This window comes from Carassius carassius, chromosome 27 (genome assembly GCF_963082965.1).
Source record: "Carassius carassius chromosome 27, fCarCar2.1, whole genome shotgun sequence".
NCBI lineage: Eukaryota > Metazoa > Chordata > Actinopteri > Cypriniformes > Cyprinidae > Carassius > Carassius carassius.
Window position 1 is genome coordinate 11,809,312 of NC_081781.1, and position 24,052 is coordinate 11,833,363.

Sequence of the window (24,052 nt, forward strand, 5' to 3'; positions counted from 1 at the left end):
GACGTGTCCATAATTAAAGAAACAGATAATATATAACATTTCATATTTACATTAAAAATTATATTGTTTATTTCAGTTCACATTGAATTCAGTGCTGACATTGTGTCTTTTTATTTTATTTATTTATGTGTTTGTTTAAGTGCTGTCAAACAATTAATCGTGATTAATCAAATCCAAAATAAAAGTTTTTGTTTAAATAATACTGTGTATAATACATATTTATAACGTATACATAAATACACACATGCATGTGTATATTTAGAAAATATTTACATGTATTTACATGCATATATGTATATTCATATAATTTATATCATTTGAAAATATGTTGAAAATATAACATATATTCTTAAATATATACATGCATATGTGTGTATTTATATACACATTATAAATATACACAGTACACACATGTATTATTTAAACAAAAACGTTTTTTTAATGCGATTAATCACGATTAAGTGTTTGACAGCACTAATTTATTATTATATATTTTTTTATTATTTATTCTAAAACAGTAGGAGTTTTGTCTCATACTTTTGATACATTCAGTCAATGTAATTTCAATATGACCTGGATCAAACTCCACTCAAGGTATTTTTAGTAATAAATAAACAGATGCTTTACAATAAGAAAGTTTTTTTGTGTGTGTGTGTGTGTGTGTGTGTGTGTGTGTGTGTGTGTGTGTGTGTGTGTGTGTGTGTGTGTGTGTGTGTGTGTGTGTGTGTGTGTGTGTGTGTGTGAATTATACGTTTAATTATTTGAATGTGTACTTACTGCACAATGAATTGTGGTGCTGTGCTGTTCTAATGTCTCATGCTCAGGTCAAATTAGGACAGCTCTATGCGCGATGCTGCTGACAAGCACCAGCAGATGGCAGTTCTTGTTTGTCTGCCGTACACCGGCAGCACTGTCCGCGACGCGTCAGCAGAGGGCTCCCGCGAGCGTCGCGTCTCTGCAACCGCGCGCCTCCATGCGCAGTCAAATGGCGCCTCTCCAGAGAAATACAGCGACTAGTCTGACCAGCTGATGTCAGATAGGGCAGAAAGCGCTTCTCTGATATTAGCCTCTTTATGTGCTATGATTCTGTGAGCTTTGATTTTTTATTCATTTATATGTGGCAAATGTGGACGAATAGGAAGACATTGTGCTTAGCTGTGCACGGAGCTGATGATATTCTTGGAACGGATTGACAACTAACGTTAATAGATTCATTCTAAGGTAAGCGATGCATGTAGTGAGAATGATAATGAGTAGAGCGGCGTATTCATTGTCAGTTCAAACTATTCTTATATGACAGCAGTGATTTGTTCTGGTTGCATGCCACCTTGCATGTTGTGTTTAAAATGTAACTGCTTTTGACGCTGTCTCTTTGAAACACGTAATATACTGCATTTATTATGTGAGTACACTGATGTTTGAGAAATCTCAGCATGTTGTCAGGCTGAACTGATCCACATGATCCAGGGAAACTCTATTATATCTTATACTTGTCATTTAGGAGGCTGGTTTAAAACAACATTACCCTATAGGGCTTTCCCTCTAAATATGACCACCAGTGTACTGTAATAAGAACAGTGACATGGATGCTATTTTACTTTAGAAATTTACTTTTAGGAATCCTTAGTATTGTTTACTGGCATCTAGTCCACTCAGAAAACAGATGAGATCATATGCATCTCTTTCCCAGGATATAGCTCAGTCAAAACGTGACCTTTTACAATGTTTGTGGGAGATGTTTTAATAGTTTGTTATATAATGCCTGACAGTCTACTGTAGATTGATTGCAAGAATATGCTTCCCACATTGGTTGTTTATTCAGGATGTTTAATGCAAAAGGAAATAAATTTTATATGACAAAAAGCATATTTAACAAACCGACTGACAGTATTGACAACCAACCTATATAAGGCCTAGCTATTTATTAACTAAAGTTTTTTTCTGTTTTTTCTTTTTTTATTAGTATTGGATGTTTTGTATTATTTATATGCTTTTATATTTTATTAATATTTTGAATTAGATTTTTTGTTTTTATTTTTAGTAATTCGTTTTGTCTTTTTTAAATATAACTATATAGCTGTGATTTTTTTTTTTTTTTTTTTTAGTCCGTAACTTTAACTTAAAGGAATAGTTCACCCAAAAATGAAAATTCTGTCATTAATAATTACCCTTATGTCATTCCCAAAACCATAAGTCCTTCGTTCATCTTCGGAACACAAGTTAAAAATTATTTGATGCATTCCGAGAGCTCTCTCCCTCCCCATAGACAGCAAGGATCAAGGATCAACATCATCAAGGTTCAGAAACTTAGCAAGAAGACTGTTAAAATAATCCATCTGACATCAGTGGTTCAACTGCAATTTTACAAAGCTACGAGAAAACTTTTTGTACACAAAGAAAACAAAAATAAAGACTTTACTCAACAATTTGTATTCTCTGCGTCACCTTATAGCGCAGTATCACATACGTAAAGGACTTATGCAACGTAGCGAAAGTATGTACACGGGTACGCTGTTTACGTTCACATCAGAGCGAAAACAGTGTATAAAAAGTTTTCTCGTAGCTTTGTAAAATTAAAGTTGAACCACTGATGTCAAATGGATTATTTCTTCTTGATACGTTTCTAATCCTCACTCATGTAAGGATCCTTGCTGTCTATGAAGAGTCAGAGAGCTCTCGGAATGCATCAAAAATATCTTAATTTGTGTTCCGGAGAAGAACGAAGGTCTTACAGGTTTGGAACGACAGAATTAATGACAGAATTTAGATTTTTGGGTGAACTATCCCTTTAAACTTAACCTTAACCTTAAACTTAAAAAGCTTAAAATTATTTATTATATTTGCCAACTGACAACATTTTAAATTTTCAATTACCGTATTTTTTCGGACTATAAGTCGCACCTGAGTATAAGTCACATCAGTCCAAAAATACGCCATGATGAGGAAAAAAACATATATAAGTCGCACTGGACTATAAGTCGCATTTATTTAGAACCAAGAACCAAGAGAAAACATTACCGTCTACAGCCGCGAGAGGGCGCTCTATGTTTTCAGTTTAGACTACAGGAGCACTGAGCAGCATAGGGCGCCCTCTCGCGGCTGGAGACGGTAATGTTTTCTATTGGTTCATTTCTCTTGGTTCATTTCTCTTGGTTCATGTCAAATTAACTTTGATAAATAAGTCGCACATGACTATAAGTCGCAGGACCAGCCAAACTATGAAAAAAAGTGTGATTTATAGTCCGGAAAATACGTTAGATTGTTTTTTTTTATCCTCAGTGCATTGTAGAAGAGTAGGGTTGAGCTGGACATGTGCCTTGTTCATGCACATAGACTCCTGCAAAGCCTCTCAGCTTAGTTTGACTCAACCAGCCACAGTGTTGACATTTTCTGTGGTCAATCTGAGAGTGACCCAGATCATGCTTGTTTCGAATATTGAACTCTAGATATATATCTTTTGATTGTAAAAAAGTCTAACATGTAGTGTGTAGAAACCTATTATTAAAAGTGACTGGAGACTTCATTAATTTGCATTAATTTGGTTTATGGGAAGATTGGTGACTTTAATCTAAACTGGGACGTTCAGGCATGAATATAAGGAGAAGGGAAGATGATTGACCTGAGTGTGACGTTGAAAGCGGACTGAGCATGAAAGAGTGGCATTAGTGTCTGCCGTAGTACAGCTGGTCAGCTCTGAATGTCCCTTTCATGAAATGCACAGGGACTTCCCATGTCCGGAACAAACTGTGCCTGCCAGTTTTCAGTCTTCCTGCTCTATACGCACAAACACTTTAACTGTTACATCAAGGATTTTTTAATGTCTCAGCACAGGTAGTTGAATTGTTACTGAGGCCAGACCAAATAAATTAGCCTACTAATGTGTTCTTTATGAATTTTCAAATCTGTGATCAGGGAGCTGTTTAGCATCTCTTCAGTGTAGTGAGGACAAGAGGCTGTGGTGGCTCACTGCATGCTGATCAACTTTACAGAAGGAGAGGTGTATTGATGTCTAGTGGACCATAAAATCAGCCCACATCAGGGGTGTCAGATCATTTTAGGGCATTTGAGGATTGTACCGGAGTCACCGGACCTTATGTATTATATTTTCATATACAACATAAACTGTTTGAATGTATGATTAAATCAGACTACGGACATTCACAGTCAAACATTGACACAATCAAATGAGCATTAATGTATCTTAGCATATGTAATAAGTTGGAAATTCACATTTAAGACTAAGAGTAATATTTCTTTTTGAACCTGTCCAAGATGTCATAAGCGATTTGTTCACACTGTAGGAAAATTTTAACTCAATCCGTCGTCACACAGATCCAGTTTCAGATTAAAGTCATGAATTTGCACGTAGTGTATGTGGATTCTTTAAAGAGATTTGCCTCTTTAAGATGTGAGCTTTAACATGCAACACAATCTTTATCCGTATTGCTGTGGTTAAAAGTAGAATGTTATGAATATATCATACTGATTAGGGATATGCCAGTATCAACTTTTCCTGTTGCGATTAATCGCTCATGCTTTTATCACGGTATACGGTATTATCACGGTATTGTAATTTTGTTTTGAGAAATTGGTCATAATACAGTATAACAGGTTAAATAACTTTTTTATATAAAAAATAACTGAACATTTAAATAAAACAAAGCAATTCAGAAAAATATGTAAAGTTAAATAAATAAGAAAGTAGCTACATTTGCTACAGAAGTTATTAATCTTTGTTAAAAACAAATACAACTCTTAGTTCATGTTAGCTCATTAAATGACAGAGTTGCAACTTTCGATTTTAGCAGCGTGTTATTAAATATTGGAATACCTAAGATTAAAGAATGTTCAGAAGAATTTTTAATTGGCAGTTTATGTTAACTAATGTTAAATAATGAAACCCTAATGTAATGTGTGAACAAACAATAAAGAATCAATGTTGTCGTCCAGATTAAAATGAAAAAAAAAAAGTTTGAAAATAAATAGCCTATTAAGTCTAAATATATAAGTATTTGGCGCTGTGATGAACACCATAGCAAATCCACAAATTTGAATGGCTATTTAAATACGTTTTAGAAAGTAGTTTGGCTGCTTTATTTATGGGGTTTCCAGAGTAAAGGCTGCTTTTTATCTGCAAATTAGCGCCATCTGCTGTCAGAGAGTGAATGTGCTTTCATTCAGCGCAACTCTCATGTGTTTCTCCATGTGCTTCTCATGCGTGCTTGTTTACATCAGAGCGCACACTCTTTCAAGCAGCATACAGCGGTGTTGTGCATTTTGACCAGTTAATGGGAATAGTATTCTTAAAAGGCATTCCAATTCTGAATAATTTGTAATATATAATTATTCACGGTATTTAGAAGTGCCCATGATAACAATACCGTGCATACCATGATATATCGCAGTACTGAATACCGGCACATGTCTAATACAGATATGCAAAATACCAGATTGTACTCCTTCACAGGTGTATATTTTATGTGATAATTTAACAACACATTCACATGTTCATGGTCCTCTGATTTTAATTAAGTCACATGACATTCAGGTAACAACCCTCTATGGACACCTTGGCAATTGAATCGCCATTGGCTAGTCAATTTTTTAGTTTACTCGCCAGGCTGATATATAATATATATTGTTTGTAAAATAACTGAAAGTGCACTCTTTACATCAGTCTGTCATTATAATATGATAATCAAGTATTATTTAATGATATAACTTTAGTCATTAGAATTAATACTTGATAACCATGACTGAATGCATATTAGTCATTTTAACTGAACATTTTAATTGGACTGGTGGTGGTGCTTTTTTGGTTTATTCATTTCTTAAAAAAAAAAAAAAAAAAGGAAAAGAAATATGAAAAAAAAAAATACTGATTCGATAATGATACGAATTCTACTAATAAGAACAATATAAAATGCACTGGGGATTATTGAGCTACTGGATTTATGAATATTAAGAAATATTATGTTTTCGCTCAAACTGATTTGCTGAAATCAATACAGGGACGACAATAGGTGAGCGCCAGCCAATGAGATTGTTGTTTGTGCAGCAGCTCCACCCACTACCGGAAAATCCACCAGTTCTTAAAAGCTGAAGAATTCCAAAGGAAAACTATTATTTTGACAGGAAAATACAACAAAGAATATAATTTATATGTGGCACATCAATTGTCTCTCTCTCTCTCTCTCTCTCTCTCTCTCTCTCTCTCTCTCTCTCTCTCTCTCTCTCTCTCTCTCTCTCTCTTCTGCGCGTCTGTGAGACAAAGCGACGGCTAAGTGTGCGCCTTCACACTAGAGATTATTATACGTTAAATACACAAATACAGGTGCGCTGCGCATCCATTGTGAAGATTTAGTCGCATATGTGAGTGATTTACTCGCAATGTAGAGGGTTGAGGTAAGCGAGTGAAATATTTAATTTAGTGTTTTTGTATTATTTATATTTTACATTTTTATGATTTAATTAATAATTTCAGCCCACTCATGATTTTAGTTTCTTCACGAACCACATGTCCTAGATACAGTACAGGTACAGCTTCTAAGTACATGGTCTGGATACTATGGGTTCACTGTGAGTACATGCCACAGAATTGTGGCTTTTCTACTAAAATCAAATATTAACTAAAAAAAAAACAATTCCAGACATCAAAAGAACAATGAATGGCACTGGATCTGAAGTAAACAGATCAGTAGAAGGAATCCCAGTGAAGTAGGTTAATCTGCGAGTTAATGAGGCCAGAGGCCAGTGACTTCAAAACGGAGATTACAAATTCACCAAAAAGTAAAAAAGCAACCTACTTTCAAAACTTCTGGAAGCATATCAAGTATTGATATAGACACTTATGAGAACAGAGAATACACAAAGACAAACTCTCCTACATATTTCTCTGTATTCCTTAGACATATGTTTATAGTTTCTCAGACACAGTTGGATGAGAGATGATGAGTGTGTGCATTTTTAACTGCTACAAATCCTTTGATCCCAACCATTCACATAATCTGTTAAATCCTCTTTAGATCATGTTGTCTATGCTAAAATGGAACAAGCCCTCAAGAGATTCATCTGGTTGATTTCTGGTGCACACTGCGATTTGTCACTTTACTAATGCTTTGCTAATGATCTCAAATCCTTGTTTTTGAGATTAGACTTCTATCTGACATGATCTTATTACCCACATATTCTCATTAAATGATTCAATTACGCTGTGGTATAAACAACATTTTATTTGAATAATGCATGGCTGTTGGTTTCTGCATATTTCGATCTAGATTTCCTTTCAGTGTCAACAGTATAATTCCCTTAATCTTTTGAGAGAAAAGAAAAAATGTTTAATTCAGAACTTTCTGCAAATTAAGAGAAAATACAATTATTTAGTTGAATGATCACAATCATAATTTGGCACATTTTGGACATAGAAAGGCTTTTTTGGCATACAAACCAAAACTTATTCTGCATGTACAGTACTTGTACTGTTACACCAGTTATTAGTCTTGCAGAGCATAAGTCTGGGCTCTCCTAGTCATAATTATGCTGGCATGCGTATGGCAAAAACAGGAAGTGTTGCTGTTTCCTTGGGTAGAGCTCACATCCTGTGCTTGGCAGGAACACTGTCCGCTCCCCCTGACCTGTACACTGCCTTGCAGAGATTCTTTCAGACCACACTGTTCTAAATGAGGATACATGTGCTTATTTTGTGAATCTTTTTTCCTCAGTGTGGCCATGTGTGAATAGACAACAGGAAAATTCTGCTTTAATCCAAACCTTTTATGATTTTATAATTAACTATTATTTTATTTATTATTATTTATATATTGTTTAACAATTTGAATGGATAAATTGTTCAATGAAAGTGAAAATTGTCAGCATGTACTTACTGTCATGATTCATGTTGGTCATAACATAAAAAATCAATAAGGACTGGTGTTGCCAATCTTTAAAATGGGAATAAAAACAACATATAAATGGCTTATTTAACTAGTGAGCTTTTTGCTATATATCTTTGGAAGTCACACCATGATGTCATATAGCACAACTGAGATGTTTATTCACTAAAAATGAATGGTTGTTTTGATTCAGATTTCTTTAGTGGATCAATTGATCCTGTTCACAAAAGCAGTCTGAATGATTTATTCATGAATCTCATTGATAAAGTTCTCAAATTCAATTCAGTTGTTCAATTTGTGTGTAAGTATGAACAGCCCTCAAGATTAGAAAATCACTTTAAAGGGGTCATATGATGCAATTTCAAGTTTTCCTTTCTCTTTGGAGTGTTACAAGCTTTTCGTGAATAGATAAGATCCCTAAAGTTGCATAAAGTCTCAAACCCAAAGAGATATTCTTTATAAAAGTTAAGACTCGTCCACGGCCCCTAAAACTCCTCGTTCAAACACAACCCTACATGTCTACATCACGATGTGGGAAGATTTGCATAACGCCGACCAAATGTTGGCTGGATGCTACAAATGCCTCTTTTATAATGGGTTTTAATGTTTTTTTTTCTTGTAGCGCCGGTGTTCTGATCGGGACACGGCATGACAGTATGTTAAGGGGTATAACATTTCTGTGGTTGAGGCATTCGGCCAAAAAAAATCGACGCGTTTCAGAAAGGCGGGGCATAAAGGAGGAACAAAAATGTACAGTATGTGGAAAATTCGTTTTTTGAACCTTAAACTGCATAAATACATTTAATTACACCAAATACACAAAATAATGTTCTTTTTAGCAACAGTATATGATCCCTTTAAAATTAAACAACATGATAGTGAGTCAAAGTGCTCACTTTGGAGGGAACTGTAGAAAACTGCTCCAAATACAGTGACAGTTTATCCTTACATTGTTTTCATTAATGGAGGATAATGTTGTTGTTTTTTAATGTTTCTATCAAAGGTCTAGACCAGGGATCAGCAACCTTTTCGGCATGACGTGCCATTTTTTATTTTTATGGTTAACCACTGTGCCAACACAGCACCACCCCCCCCCCCACACACACCCCGATATAATTCTGTATTTAAACGGTACATACACAATTTTTTATTATACGATAAAAAAAAAACGTTTTTTTAACGTTTAATCAACGTTAATGCACTGCTTTAATTGATGAACGTGCACACACAGACACAAACACACAACACACACCACTCGCACACAGAGATCTGAGATCGTGCTGTGCAAAAAGTAGCATTCAGAGTGTTGTCACGCTACTTTTATTAATCGATACTGAATCGCTACATTATATTTCTCAACAACAAAGGGGCAAAATCGCTTCATTGTCTGCAGAGAGAGACAATTTACCCCCCCCCCCCCCCTCACTTTCTTTCTCTCAAAATGGCCATATTTCAGAAAATTTTTCATCACTGGATATAGCTTTAGGTCATTTAACATTTCTATGGTAAAACGTATTATTAAAAGTTGACTAATGTTAATTGATTTGCAGCTTCATCTTACCTCACTCTCTTTAACGTTAAACTGACGCTTCGCGCTCTGCTTCTGTGAACAGTAAACCCCGCCTACTTAGATCTGATTGGCCATCTCAGTCATTTTGACATTGACGAGTGCTGTTAGACCGAGGCTTTGATCTGAAGCACCTAGTATGTGCAGTGTTTGCACGTGCATCCATGCAAGTTAATTCTCACACTTTAATAGTATTTGTAGCTCCTAACAGGCTGTGTGACTATGAGAAGTTATTACATCAAACTGTACGTCATTATACAGTTTTCCTTATTGCTTGCATGCCAGCGATTACCCCTTTGCGTGCCACTGTTGGCACGCGTGCCGTAGGTTGCCAACCCCTGGTCTAGACTGTAGCCAAACTGTTTTTACCCTGCTCACAAGAGACAGTTGGAGCGACAGTTGAGAACAGCTTAATTTGGCTTTAACCTAGATAGATTAAAAATAGATCTTATGTAAGACCTTTATCATTTGTTATATAATTTTACTCATTCTTTTTTCTAAAAGCTTAGATGAAAGCTATATGGGCATCTCCGGAGCCCCAATGTTTAAAAAAAAACTGAGCGAAACCAGTTTCTTTATTACGTGATCTGTGAGTGCACTCACTACAAGAAAACGTGCTTAACAGCTGTTAGCTAGTTCAGGCTATTAACCTCCGTCTGCGTATAGAAAAGTTCAATTACTGTGCCAAACTGTTGGCCACTCTTTGTCCTCATCTTGGACCCTATGAGGGGTTCATTGTGCCAAACCGCTGTGTGTGTCCCAGTTATATAGGGTTTTCCTGACCTTCCCTTCCTGACCTATAAAGGAAGAGCTCCAGATGTGGTTAGTCGCTGTCTAGATGAATGCACAATGGATGTTTACAGGCCTTCTTTCATGCCTTCGATTTTCCCCTTTGATTTTGGGTGTGGTGGACATCTTTGTTTCTGGTTATTTGTTCCTTTTAATTTAATTTGTTCTAGTCGTTTGTATTTGAATCTGCTGTTTGAGTGGTTAGATCTTTGGAAGAGTGCTTTTTCAGAGTCCTATTGTTATTTAGTTGACAGATATTTGCTGCATATCATTTCAGAGGCTGCTTTAGATGAATAACTTTTCTACTTTATTGTGGCTGTATATATCCACGGTTCATTAAATCAGAAAAAAAAATATATAGGGTGGGACTTGAACTCTACCATTGGGAATTTATTGGATTGTAGAAAGTGGCCATTGATTGATTATTGTTTCATGTGAGTGACAAGTTGCTGGAGAGGAGAGATTAAAACTTGTCTGGCCATTGGATAACCTTATTGCCCAGCCCTCGCACTAATATAATATAGTTGTTCCTGATGAGATTTGATGTAAGGCTATACTGCACGAATGTGGCTACCATTTTGATGTTCGAGACAAATTTTGGTCATTTTGAAAGATTTATTTCATAGTAGGGCAAACTCTGATGGCTTTTATCATTTATTGTTGCATTCACAGTGAGAGGCATCTAATTGCTGCTGTGATGTATATGGGCATCCAGTGAAGTTGGTTTGCAGTCCTGCAGTGTAACTGCTCTTATGACAACTGCAAAATGAAGAATCAATTAGGTGCACAGCAAGTGCTGACGTTTGATGCAGTGTGTTTTTCAGAGAAAGAAGTCTTAAACTGCGTTCCCTTCACATTATCGACACTGCCTCGTCAATGATAGACCCATATATTCTACAAAATTTCATTTTCTTCATTTGTGTGGTACCATTTTAAGGTGAGGATGTCAGAAAGTGCTGTGATTACCACATCAACACTGTCCTAAGATGTACATCATACAATCAGTCCAACATAAAACACTGATGTACCACAGTCTGCCTTGGCTTTAACTAAATGTCTCACCAGGATTGTATCTGACAGCCGACAATCATAAAGAACAGAATACTTTCATCCCGTACACGTGGCTTTACATACGACATGTGATTTACTTTGTCTGGGTAAGGCTGTGTGGGTGTGTGACGGAGGTGATGGCTCAAACAGAGAGACGCACAGCCTGCTGAGAGCCCTTTGCTGTTTGGGCTGTCGACTATTCCCACCACAACATAATGAGATACTGCAGGCACAAGCACATGAGTCTCCATCTGTCTCCACCTACACAGAGATCTTCTGTGGGGAACTAGACCATCTGAATGTTCCTCAACAATTAATTCTTTCAGCATGTGATGAGGTGGTGTGGTGAATCACATTACTTTTTAGTGCAAAAGTTTTGTTGTAGCATATTGTGAAGGTGCTTCAAAGTTCACGCATGCAGTGTGTTTTGCAGAAGTCTGTTTGTTTTTTAGCAGGCTGTGCTGTGTAGCTCGTACTCTCTGAGGGAGTCTGTTCTGTAGGGCTCTCCAGTAGAGACGGTCATTAGTTTTCTTTGGGTTGCCTGGCAGCAGTACTGAGGGATATTGACATACTTGCCATTGACTGATTGAACAAGCCCTTGGCAAACAGCAGAACATCTCTGAAAGGAAAACTCTTGTGGCAGACCAAACATTTTAATAGATAAGCAGTGAGATTCCCCTAATGTTTGTATCCGGTCATAGTTAAAGAGGAAGTGTCTGCCAACCCCCACTATTTTTACCTTTAAATTACAAAGATTACTTTATTGTCAATGCTCACTTAAAGTTAATCTTTAAAAACGCTGTTTTTAAATGCTGTTTTCAGAGATTTTTTTAGCAAATGTCAGAATTATTTATATTACTTGATGTTCATTTTATTGCTCTGATCAGTGTTATTTTAAATTTAAACAAAACATTTTTTTCAGTAATTGGAGAAAAAAAAACTGAAGTACTGTAAAATAAAATAGACCTATAGATATTAGATTAAAAAGTTAAACATAGCAACTTACTGAAATAAGTTTAAAGAAATAAAATAACTAAAACTGAAAAAAAAAAAATGAAAGCTAGGGAAAATATTAACAAATAAATGTTAGATCCAAAAAAATTATAATAAATGCACAAAATAAAAGCTGAAAATATAATTTTAAAAAATATATTATTCAATACTGTAGTATATATTGTACTAAAAGTACACTGGTAGTGTTGTCTAAATTCAACTTTTGCATTTAGAATTATTGATTATATTTTGCAGTATTTTGTTTTTATTTATTAAGATAAAATTATATTTATTGACTGCTTCAGCTGTTTTTATCATTTCTGTCTTTTAATGTCCCAGATCCGCATACCATGAGCAGCTCTCGCTATGAACCCAGCTGGGACGTGGACCTGGCGCCCCTTCTGTCCTGTAAACTGTGCCTGGGAGAGTTTCCCCTGGAACAGATGACCACCATCTCCCAGTGCCAGTGCATATTTTGCAGTCTGGTAAGGACTGTTTCTTCAGAGGCCACATTAGTGTGTGTATTCCAGACTAACACAACAAATTGTAAGACAGCCTTTTCACAAGTGGGAATACAGCAGTAATGTAACAGCACTGAATATACATGAGCCAGCCCATAAATACTGTTTGTGACCTGCCTTAATCCTATTTTTCGATAGATAGATAGATAGATAGATAGATAGATAGATAGATAGATAGATAGATAGATAGATAGATAGATAGATAGATAGATAGAGGTTTTTTTTTTTTTTTTTTATTCTAGATGTAGAATATATAATTGTATATATAATTCTATACTAGTGCTTTGACAGTTGTTTTTGCTATGTGTTAGCTTCTTAAATCTTGATATTGGCCAAACTGGCCTGTTCTCTACAAGCAGCTCTTGAATGTTGTCTCAGCAGAATGCTGTGACAGTCTTATGTTGGCTTGACTACAATTAACAGAGCATTTGTGGGTGGAAACAACCACAGGAAGCAGTTGTCTCATTATTTTTTCAAAGATTAAAAAAAATAAGAATCTGTCTCTTACAGTGTTTGAAGCAATATGTTGAACTCCTCATTAAAGAGGGCCTTGAAACTGCTATTAGCTGTCCAGACTCTGCCTGCCCAAAACAGGGACATTTGCTGGAAAATGAGGTAAGCTTACTTAAAATTTGTCATTTTTGCCAGGGACTAGTAATAAATGTACTTTAGTCAAAGTGTTACAACAAGCTCTTGCACATTCGCTTGTATCAGTCTTGCTCATATACTCTTTCTCTAATGTAGATCGAGTTTATGGTGGCTAGTGAAGTCTTGCAACGTTATAAGAGACTCCAGTTTGAACGAGGTGAGTTTTCCTGAGAGATTCATGAAGTACATTAATCTGGTTTAGCTTTTTAAGCCCATTTTCAATCATGTGTATGACCCCCTTGTAGGGCTGGGCGATATAGCTAACGATATGATCATGCGCATCTAGTCAGTAAATCTGATTACCGCTAAATCGCCATCACCTGCTTTCAAATGGAGAGGCACTAAATAGACAGAACCGTAGATCACTGACAAGCTACGCAATATCGCGTTCATTATTGCAGATGAATCGCCTCGATAATGAACACGATATTGCGTAGCTTGTCAGTGATCTACGGCTCTGTCTATTAAGTGCCGTTTCATTTGAAAGCAGGTGATGGTGATTTAGCACTAATCACAGAACCAGATTTACTGACTAGATGCGCATGATCATATCGTTAGATATATCGCCCAGTTCTGCCCCCTTGACATAAAAGTCTGTTTTTGAGTGTTTTTATTTATTCTTTTTTTTATATATACTGTGACTTTAAGAAATGCATTGTATTTAGAACGAATAATGCTTTGTTCCACTAAGATGGGTCTGTGAGTTTTGTCATGTCTATCTTATAAGAGCAACCTCTTTGAAAAGCCTGCATCAAAATTTGACACATTCATAAAACATTTACACAGAAATGTGCAACATAAAGTGATCAGGACATTGTTAAATGTTTCATTCAGAATTAGCTTTTTTGCAGCTTAGTCTTTTTCCGTAGGGAGGAAGTTCTTACATCATACAGACTAAGAGTATGCGTTCATACATCAACCTCTTTTATCTCAAAACAAAAGCTGATTCCAAATGTCAAGCTGGGAATGTAGATGTCTGAAGTCGTAGATCAAATCAAATGGGTCATAATTTCAAATACGCAGTTTTTTTTCTTTGCAGAGGTGCTTCTGGATCCTTGTCGGACCTGGTGCCCATCGTCCTCATGTCAAGCTGTGTGCCAGCTGAATGAATCAGAGGTGCAGCTACCACAGCCGGTGCAGTGCCCTCAGTGCAGTCTGCGTTTCTGCTCCACCTGCAGGGCAGACTGCCACAGCGGCCAGGCATGTCAGGAGAGCCTGCCAATTACCACCTTCCTGCTTGGGGAAAACGGGTACTTGCACTAGTGTACTTTAAATCCTCAGTGTCAAATCATGTAGCATTTACAGCAGAAATCTTCTTTCTATTTCAATGCATGCTGTACTTAAACTTTCTACTGATCAAAGAATTCCGCAAGTGTTTTTTTTTTAAGCACTGATGATCAGAAATGTTTCTTAAGCATCAAATCAGCGTATTTAGAATTTCTGAAGGATCATGTGACACTGAAGACTACAGGTGCATCTCAATAAATTAGAATGTTGTGAAAAAGTGCATTTATTTCAGTAATTCAACTCAAATTGTGAAACTGGTGTATTAAATAAATTCAATGCACACAGACTGAAGTAGTTTAAGTCTTTGGTTCATTTTAATTGTGATGATTTTGGCTCACATTTAACAAAAACCCACTGTAATGATAAAACCTTTGTAATCGTCGGCAAGAAGGAGACGGGAACCGGCGGACAATCAACATGACATTTTAATAATAAAAATAAACACAAAACAGCGCACCAGGCCCTCACGGACGACTGATGCGTACAAAATAAAAACCAAAACACAACTAAAAGCCCAGGCCTGGTCCTCTCTCGTCCTTCACTGTCGTTGCTCCAGTTTTATATCCTTCCATCTCCTACGTGGGACTCGAGACCGGCGGTGGGCCGCAAGTGCCACTGATTTGCCCAATCATTGCCGGCCTCACTCCTTGTTCCCACGTCCCTCGGCCCCGCCCCACTCGCCACATACCCCCATCGCCCCTCGCAGGCCGGGGGGTACCCTCGAGACTGCGCTCTACCCCCCCCCCCCCCCCCCCTCCCTCCGGGGGGGACCACTCACGGGAACCTGCGGGAACCTGGGGGTAGGACAGACGAGGCGAGAGAAAGGAGATGGAAGGAGGAGCGACAGAGACGAGAGAGGGGCGAGAAAAGAACAAAAAAAAAAAACACACACAGACAAGGGGCAGCTGTGGCTTAATGGGTAGAGAGTTGGACTTGTAACACAAAGGTTGCAGGTTCGAGTCTCTGTGCTGGCAGGAGTTGTAGGTGGGAGGAAGTAAATGAACAGAGCTCTCTTCCACCCTCAATACCCATGGCTGAAGTGCCCTTGAGCAAGGCACTGAAACCCCAATTGCTCCCCGGGCTGCTCACTGCTCCGGGTGTGTGTTCATGGTGTGTTCACTTCTCACTGCTGTGTGTTTGCACTTGGATGGGTTAAATGCAGAGCACCAACTCCAAGTATGGGTTACCATACTTGGCAAATGTCATGGCTTTCACACACGACAGGTGTCTTACCTGGGCTATGGAAAAGAAGAACTGGACTGTGGTCCAAAGTGAGAGCAAGTTTTGTATTTCATTTGGAAACCAAGGTACTAGAGTCTGGAGGAAGGGTGGAGAAACTCATAGCCCACGTTTCTTGAAGTCCAGTGTTAAGTTTCCACAGTCTTTGATGATTTGGGGTGCAATGTCACCTGCTGGTGTTGGTCCATTGTGTTTTTTGAAAACCAAAGTCACTGCACCCATTTGCCAAGAAATTTTGGAGCACTTCATGCTTCCTTCTGCTTCTGCTTTTTGAAGATGCTGATTTCCTTTTCCAGCAGGATTTGGCACCTGCCCACATTGCCAAAAGCACCAAAAGTTGATTAAATGACCATGGTGTTGATGTGCTTGACTGGCAAGCAAACTCACCAGCCCTGAACCCCAGAGAGAATCTATGGAGTATTGTCTAGAGGAAAATGAGAAACAAGAGACCAAAAAATGCAGATGAGCTAAAGGCTACTGTCAAAGAAACCTGGGTTTCCATACTACCTCAGCAGTGCCACAAACTGATCACCTCCATGCCATGCCGAATTGAGGCAGCAATTAAAGCAAAAGGAGCCCCTACCAAGTATTGAGTACGTGTACAGTAAAAGAACATACTTTCCATAAGGATAACAGTTCACTAAAAATGTTTTTTTTTATTTGTCTTATGAAGTATTCTAATTTGTTGAGAGAGTAAATTGGTGGGTTTTTGTTAAATGTGAGCCAAAATCATCACAATTAAAAGAACCAAAGACATAAACTACTTCAGTCTGTGTGCACTGAATTTATTTAATACACGAGTTTCACAATTTCAGTTGAATTACTGAAATGAACTTTTCCACCTCATTCTAATTTATTGAGATGCACCTGTAATGCATCTCTGCATCTCTGAAGAGTAATGGCTTCTGAAAAATCAGCTTTGCCATCACAGGAATAAATTACATTTAAAAAATATATTAAATTGTATTTTTAAATTGAAATAATATTTCCTAAGTTTGATGGTTATACTGAATTCTTTTTTTGCTGACCACAAACTTCTGAACTGTATTGTTTATATACACATTTAACACATGTTAGCAAGTTGAAATTCTAGTTTCACAAAATTATGTAAAATAATTTCTTCCGAACCTAACACTACAATGTCAGAGGTATTCAAATAGCCTTGATGAAGACATGACACTCATGACCTGTTCTGTTGCATGTTCATCTCCCAAATTTCAGCTCCAACCTCAAGAGTGAGGAGGACGAGGCTCCAATCAAACGCTGTCCTAAATGTAAAGTTTACATTGAGAGAGATGAAGGCTGTGCCCAGATGATGTGTAAGAACTGCAAGCATGCCTTCTGTTGGTACTGCCTGGAGTCATTAGACGTAAGATGTTCTTACAGTATGACCTGTTTAACTATTTTTATTATTATTAATTAAAAAATATCTGTACTAATTATTTTCTGTAAAAGCATAACTTTTATTGGGATGTCTTATTACATGTCTTATTCCCTCAGTTCAGTTATGCTTGGTAAAGCAATAAGTTGAAAGTGCTGCTTCTCCATATAAACTCATATTCACCCTCGTCTCCTCAGGATGACTTTTTACTGATCCACTATGATAAAGGACCCTGCCGGAATAAACTGGGTCATTCCAGAGCCTCCGTCATCTGGCATCGGACACAGGTATGTACCACATGAGCATAACCCTCTAGACTGCAGATCTGAAGTGCTAAAGACAAGCTGGCCTACACAAATCACCTGAAATAACTCTCCATTTTCTAATAGCCATCAGGACACGATTGATTTTTCTATAGTAGGGAGATATTATGTTTATTATTACAAAAATGGCTTACGTCACATTTACTAATGGCTTACTTTACAGTGCAGAGAGACGGGAGCTTTTTTGTTACTTTATTATATTGGGAATAAGAAGAGAGAGGTGGCTGATTCTCAGAAGCACTGTTAGAGGAATGTTAATAAAACCACATTGATATTTTTTGGCTATTCAGTACTATATCAAACTCAAAGGCTATAAATAATATATACATTTTAATAAAATAATACATTTTAGTTTATTTATTTATTTATTATAGAAATTATATATAGCATGTTTGCTTGTTGACAGGTCTTTCAGTTTTTTTAGAACTAGTTTTATAATCTTTTTACTCTTTATCTCTTTTATAAATCCATACAAATAGCATTAGGAAAGACACCAAGATACAATCACAAACCCATTGCTGCCCCCGTGTGGCTGAATGTCATCTGCATGACAGAATACCTGCTGTATAGTACCATATAGTACTTTTTTTTCTTAACAATTTTACTCTTTTCTCCCTGGATCTGTCACCTCTGTGCTCAGGTTGTTGGGATTTTTGCTGGCTTCGGTCTGCTGTTACTAGTGGCCTCCCCTTTCCTTTTGCTGGCCACTCCTTTCGTGCTTTGCTGCAAGTGCAAGTGTAAACGTGGCGACGACGACCCTCTTCCCACCTAGCACCGTTTCAGCTTCAGGAGGTGATTTTCCACACATTTGACAGAGGATCGGCTGCGATCCTGTCTCGTTCTCCTGAGCACACTTTGCAGGTGCATTGGTAAAACACTCATCCGTTCATGAGGCTGCTCTTCTGAATATGTTGACTTGCATTGAAAGGTGTTACGGAGGAGCAGAGAAGCTGATTGGATGAACCATTGGAGTTCAACAGATGTGTAGTGTTTGGAAGCAAATACTTTTGTTCTGTCCTTTTGTTACACATCGTCTTGTATCTTTTCTCAGCATCACTGTTTCTTCACTTTGTGGTATTAAGGTTAACTAAACTATTTTTGATTTGTTTATCCTGACATATAACAAACACTTGACAGGAAAACATTTCTTAGCAGTGCTTTCATAATTTTCTTGTAGCATGTTCACATAACCTCAATATCTCAGCCAGTTTGTTTCAGTTTAATTGCATATGCATGCTGGTGGCCGAGGATGTTTCACTTTTGTACCTCGCACACAGGGGCTCTAATGAGCCTTAGACTACCACTTGCTTTTATATGCTTCCTATACGATCTTTAGTAGGACGATAAAACCTTTTTCTTCCATTTGAATCGTCTCAGATACTGTACACGCACCATAGACGTAGCAGACATGTCACCTGATGCCTTCTCGAAGCTGGTAGGCTTGGGTGTTGCTGAGAGATTTTATTATTATCCTGGTATCAGACAGTTGTACACATATCGATCACTGATTATAACCGAGATTTCACAAACGTATCATTAAAGTAAGTGATGTCATCTACAGATACATTTTGTTAACATAACACACATGTTGGCTTTAGTTTGTGTTTCCAACCCAGAAGGGTCTTATCCTCAACCTGTTGAAGATGCAAATGCAACCTGCTTTACCATGTGCCTGCCAATTTAGGTCAGAGTAATCAGGCCAGTGAGGCTTAACTTCTTACTTTTCAGGTCACTCTAGGAGTTGTGTATTTATTTAATTATATTTTTGGAGTAATACTTTTGGGAACAATTTGCCAAATGTTATGTGTAAGCCCACATGTTCACTGTCTAGCACATTAATAACTGGTTGATGACTAGGGTACACCTAGTTTTTGTTCTTGTTCCTTGTTAAATGAAGTATGCCTTGAATTTTATTTTATTTTATTTTTTGTAATTTTGTTGAAACACTTTTTGTAGCTAACTGTATATAATGTGTATTTACATGTACTGGTTTTCATGTTTAAATATATTATTAGGCTGCAATGCAGTTGTTTGGCTTTTTCTTGTGCTTTAGAACAACTCTTTACTAACTACTAAGAAGAAGACCTTTGGGCTCATACATTTAATAAGTTTTCTCAATAACACACCCCAATTCGGAAGCTTGAAGGGTTAGTTCGCCCAATTTGCAAAATTATGTCATTAATAACTTACCCTCATGTTGTGCCAAACCCGCAAGACCTCCGTTTATCTTTGGAACACAGTTTAAGATATTTTAGATTTAGTCCGAGAGCTCTTAGTCCCTCCATTGAAGCTGTGTGTACGGTATACTGTCTTTGTCCAGAAAGGTAAGAAAAACATCATCAAAGTAGTCCATGTGAATTCAGAGGATCAGTTAGAATTTTTTGAAGCATCGAAAATACATTTTGGTCCAAAAATAAAACTACGACTTTATTCAGCATTGTCTTCTCTTCCATGTCTGTTGTGAGAGAGTTCAAAACAAAGCAGTTTGTCATATCCGGTTCGTGAACGAATCATTCGATGTAACCGGATCTTTTTGAACCAGGTCACCAAATCGAACTGAATCGTTTTAAACGGTTCACGTCTCCAATACGCATTAATCCACAAATGACTTAAGCTGTTAACTTTTTTTAATGTGGCTGACGCTCCCTCTGAGTTCAAAGAAAAAAAACAATATCCCGGAGTAATTCATGTACTCAAACAGTACACTGACTGAACTGCTGTGAAGAGAGAACTGAAGATGAACACCGATCTGAGCCAGATAATGATCTAAATCTAAAATATCTTAAACTGTGTTCCGAAGATAAATGGAGGTCTTACTGGTTTGGAACGACATGAGGGTGAGTTATTAACGACATAATTTAGATTTTTTGGGTGAACTATCCCTTTAAATTCTGGGCTTCCCACACAAAATTATGACTTTTGGTAAAAAATAAATAAATCAAAGTTGAACCAATTTTCTTTCTTGGGCGTATAGTGGTAAAGTCTGCAAAAATATATATTAAAAATAAATTATTTAGTTTTTTTTTTTTAATCCAGTAAACTTTCAGAATGCTAATGTTGACTAAGCTAATTAATACAAATCCATCCAGCCTATATCGAGATCATTCTGCACGTGCACGAGCCTTAGCAGGTTTCACGCGACAAGTCAACGGCCACCATTTTGTTAAGGCATCAGGTAAGTGCCACTAAATATATTTTTAGACCAAATTTATCGACGACATCGTACAATATATTCAATGTTTTTGAGTGGATATTTAGAAGTGTTGTATAAGTAATATATCTGAAGAAAGTGGACATTTAAAAGAATAAAAGAAATCTGAGCAACCAACATGGTGGCTCTAGTAAAGTTTTATCTACAAAATATAAGATTTTTAAAAGAATTTCATAATTCAAGGAATAGTTCCCCAAAATTTTGAATTACCCCGTGATTTACTCACCCATCTCTCTGGCCCATCTCTACTTTGTCTCTCTGGTTAGCAGGTTCCATGAGGACCAATGTTACAACCGTTGAGTGATTCAAGCACATTAACCATTTGCTTTTAAAGCACACATTTATGAAATTCATGTTTTAAAGTTTAAAAGACTTTTATGAAACACATTTATGAAATTCATGTTTTAAAGTTTAAAAGTATTTTGCATTAATTCTAAGTTCTAACATCCTTGTTCTAAATTGAATTTTTGTATCATAAAGGTAAATGTCTTCATTTGACAATTTTCCCCTCGAATGCTGAAACTACTGTTTATAATTGATAGCATGCATGCAGTGTTTCCGTCACATGTAAATATGAGCCGATTGGGTGTCTGTTGCTAAACATCTAAACGTATTGTTTCACACTGCACAAGTATGATGGAACAGGGTTTTATAATAACCCCAGATAAATAAATTAAAAAAAAAGTAGTGCTGCTAACCCCGCCTCTGAATGAAATGTTTCTTTACCCGCCTTCAATAGAGGGGTTTAGAAAGCAGTCTGTTTAAAGGGTTAGTTCACCAAAAAAAAAAAAAAATTAGCCCATGTTTTACTCCCTCAAAGCACCCTAGATGTATGTCTTTCTTTTTTCATACGAATCCAATTGGGGTTATATAAAAAATTGTCCTGTCAATTCCAAGCTGTTAAATGGCTTTGGGCAGGTGTTTTTTTTTTTTTTGTTTGTTTTTTTTTTAACAGTCCAAAAGAAAAAAGTCAAATAAAGTGCATCCATTCATAATAAAATGTTTTCTTTGAAAGAAGAAAGTCATATACACCTAGGATGGCTTGAGCGTGAGTAAAACATGGGCTAATTTAAACTTTTTGGTTGAACTAACCCTTAAAACCTCTCAAATGTCTTCCAATAAATCCATGTGAAGTCTCATAAGAAGTTCCATAGTTTTCTATCCAACCTAAATACTCTATCAAACTTGTCAATGTCCATCTTTTGAAGAGCGTGAGAGGTATCGCTGGGGTTCTGCAGCATCTGGTGGGAAGCCGAAGGGCTGTGGCTGACCGAGCAGAGGGGCTCTCGCGGGGCCAGTGGGCATCTGCCTCGACCCGCTACACTTCACCCTCCAGCATCATAAATTCATGCGCTGCTCCCCCCGCACCATCTGTGTCCACGCTCACCAGCGGTTCGCACACAAGCTCTGGTGACATGCAGGACGGGCAGAGCAGGGGTAGGGCATGGCCGCGCTAGAGCAGACTGTGGAGCACTATGCTGTGCCAACACAAAGAAAAGCAAGAGACAGGAGCACAGCTGTCTTCCTGTCACTACACTCGCTTGGTTGTTAAATTAGAGTTGTGAGCATGTGTCCGGAATGCTCGTTTTTGAGTTTCAAGAAAAAGGCTTGCCATGCATGCTTTTATTTAGTTGCACTGCATGTATTCAGCCACAAGATGGTATGACTGACTGACTTTTTAACTTTATGTGAAGTCAGTATAAAGAGCCACTCACTCCGATTATTGGAGTTTTGCTTTATGTAATAGAGCTGAAACACCCTGTTAGTCCTGGTTTTCTGCATGTGACCCACTGCTTCCATCATCTCTGACCAGACCTCGCTTTCCTCCATCGTGTGCCCCATCCGAACAACTGAGACCCAGCGGCTCGCTGGCAGGTGTTGGTCCTCCTGTCGGCCGCAGCTAAGGGAACTTCACTGGGCCTTTGTGCCCGCTTCAGCCTGGCTCTGCCGTCCCGCTGGCAGATGGCATCAAGCTGCGGGCGCCTCTCCCAACTATAATTACCAGCTTCAGCTACAGATGGAGACAAGCAGGCGCGATGGTCCCTGTATCCTCTGTGGCCTTCACCAACCTCCGCAGTCTGCCCTGAAAAGCCTAAACAGGCCTGCTGCTAGGACAAACCACCACACACTTCACCAACTGCTAAAGTGACTGTGAGCTTCCTGCAGATTAAATACTGTGTAGATGTTCCATCGTTAGTGTAATATCAGATATGCACTATTAGCTTAGTATTATCGTTGTTAAACCAAATTCATGTAAGCTAAGATGTAAGTACCATTTTATCAACTTCTCAATGAGTTTAAGCTGTAGGCATTCGTTCTTTATTGTCCTGTATTGCATCTTACATTGCATTGTAATTAATTTTGACTCTTATTGTTGATGTTGTGGAAAACAATTTCAGATACATAGATAGATATAAATAGATAGAATCCTTTTTTAGTGTAACTCATACTATGTTTCATGGATACAAAAATCCAGTTGAACCATGTTTGTTTAGAAATATTAAAACAGAAATCTGTAATGTTACTGCTTTCTTTTAGGTAGGCTGAACTGATCTATCTGAAACAGTGACATTATAATAAAATTTTATTTTGATTTTGTACTATTGATTTTGAAATTACTTCCATTAAAAATTATTAAAAAGTAGTTTCTGACTGAAATAAAATGTCAATTAGATGAAAAAATGTTTTAGTTAGTTGCCAAGGCATTTGTTTTAAGTTTTTGTTAACTTTTATGTTAAGTTTACTAAAGTTAAATAGAAATGTTAAAAAAGAAAAAAAATTCAAAAGAATGACTGCATAAACAAAAAATAATAATAATTCTAAATATTAATGAAAACTATAATAGTATATTAAAAAGCACAAATAAAAAAGAAAACTGAAAATAAAGTAATTCAAAATATTAATACTATAACAATATATAAATAATATCACTGTCATCAGTGCTGGTGTTTATATTCTTCTTCTCTTCTTTTTCTTGTCTCCGTCAGAAAAAAGGTTTCCATTATCAGGCATCCATTAATGTTAGAGCTACTTTTCCTCCAAACTAAGTACTCCCCCACTCCGTCTACTTCCAGTCACTGTTGAAGGTCACACAGACTTCGACTCCTGGTGCAATGAAAGCACGAGATCTGTCCTTGATGTCCAACTGGCC

At 37.2% G+C, this 24,052-nt stretch overlaps 1 protein-coding gene across 2 annotated transcripts; it reads left to right on the plus strand.

Annotated features, from left to right (window-relative positions):
* Window positions 1–949: 949 nt before the first annotated feature.
* Window positions 950–19,235, plus strand: rnf144ab (ring finger protein 144ab). 2 transcript variants are annotated; one of them, XM_059512688.1, is made up of 9 exons: window positions 950–1,221; window positions 12,623–12,776; window positions 13,323–13,427; window positions 13,557–13,617; window positions 14,500–14,710; window positions 17,208–17,355; window positions 17,565–17,654; window positions 18,331–18,482; window positions 18,619–19,235. In XM_059512688.1, the coding sequence occupies exons 2-8, from the start codon at window positions 12,642–12,644 to the stop codon at window positions 18,460–18,462; spliced, it is 882 nt and encodes a 293-aa protein (XP_059368671.1). In that variant the 5' UTR covers window positions 950–1,221; window positions 12,623–12,641; the 3' UTR covers window positions 18,463–18,482; window positions 18,619–19,235. The 2 variants fall into 2 exon arrangements, with proteins under 2 accessions (XP_059368671.1, XP_059368670.1); XM_059512687.1 differs by having other exon boundaries at window positions 953–1,221; window positions 18,331–19,235.
* The last annotated feature ends 4,817 nt before the right edge of the window (window positions 19,236–24,052 follow it).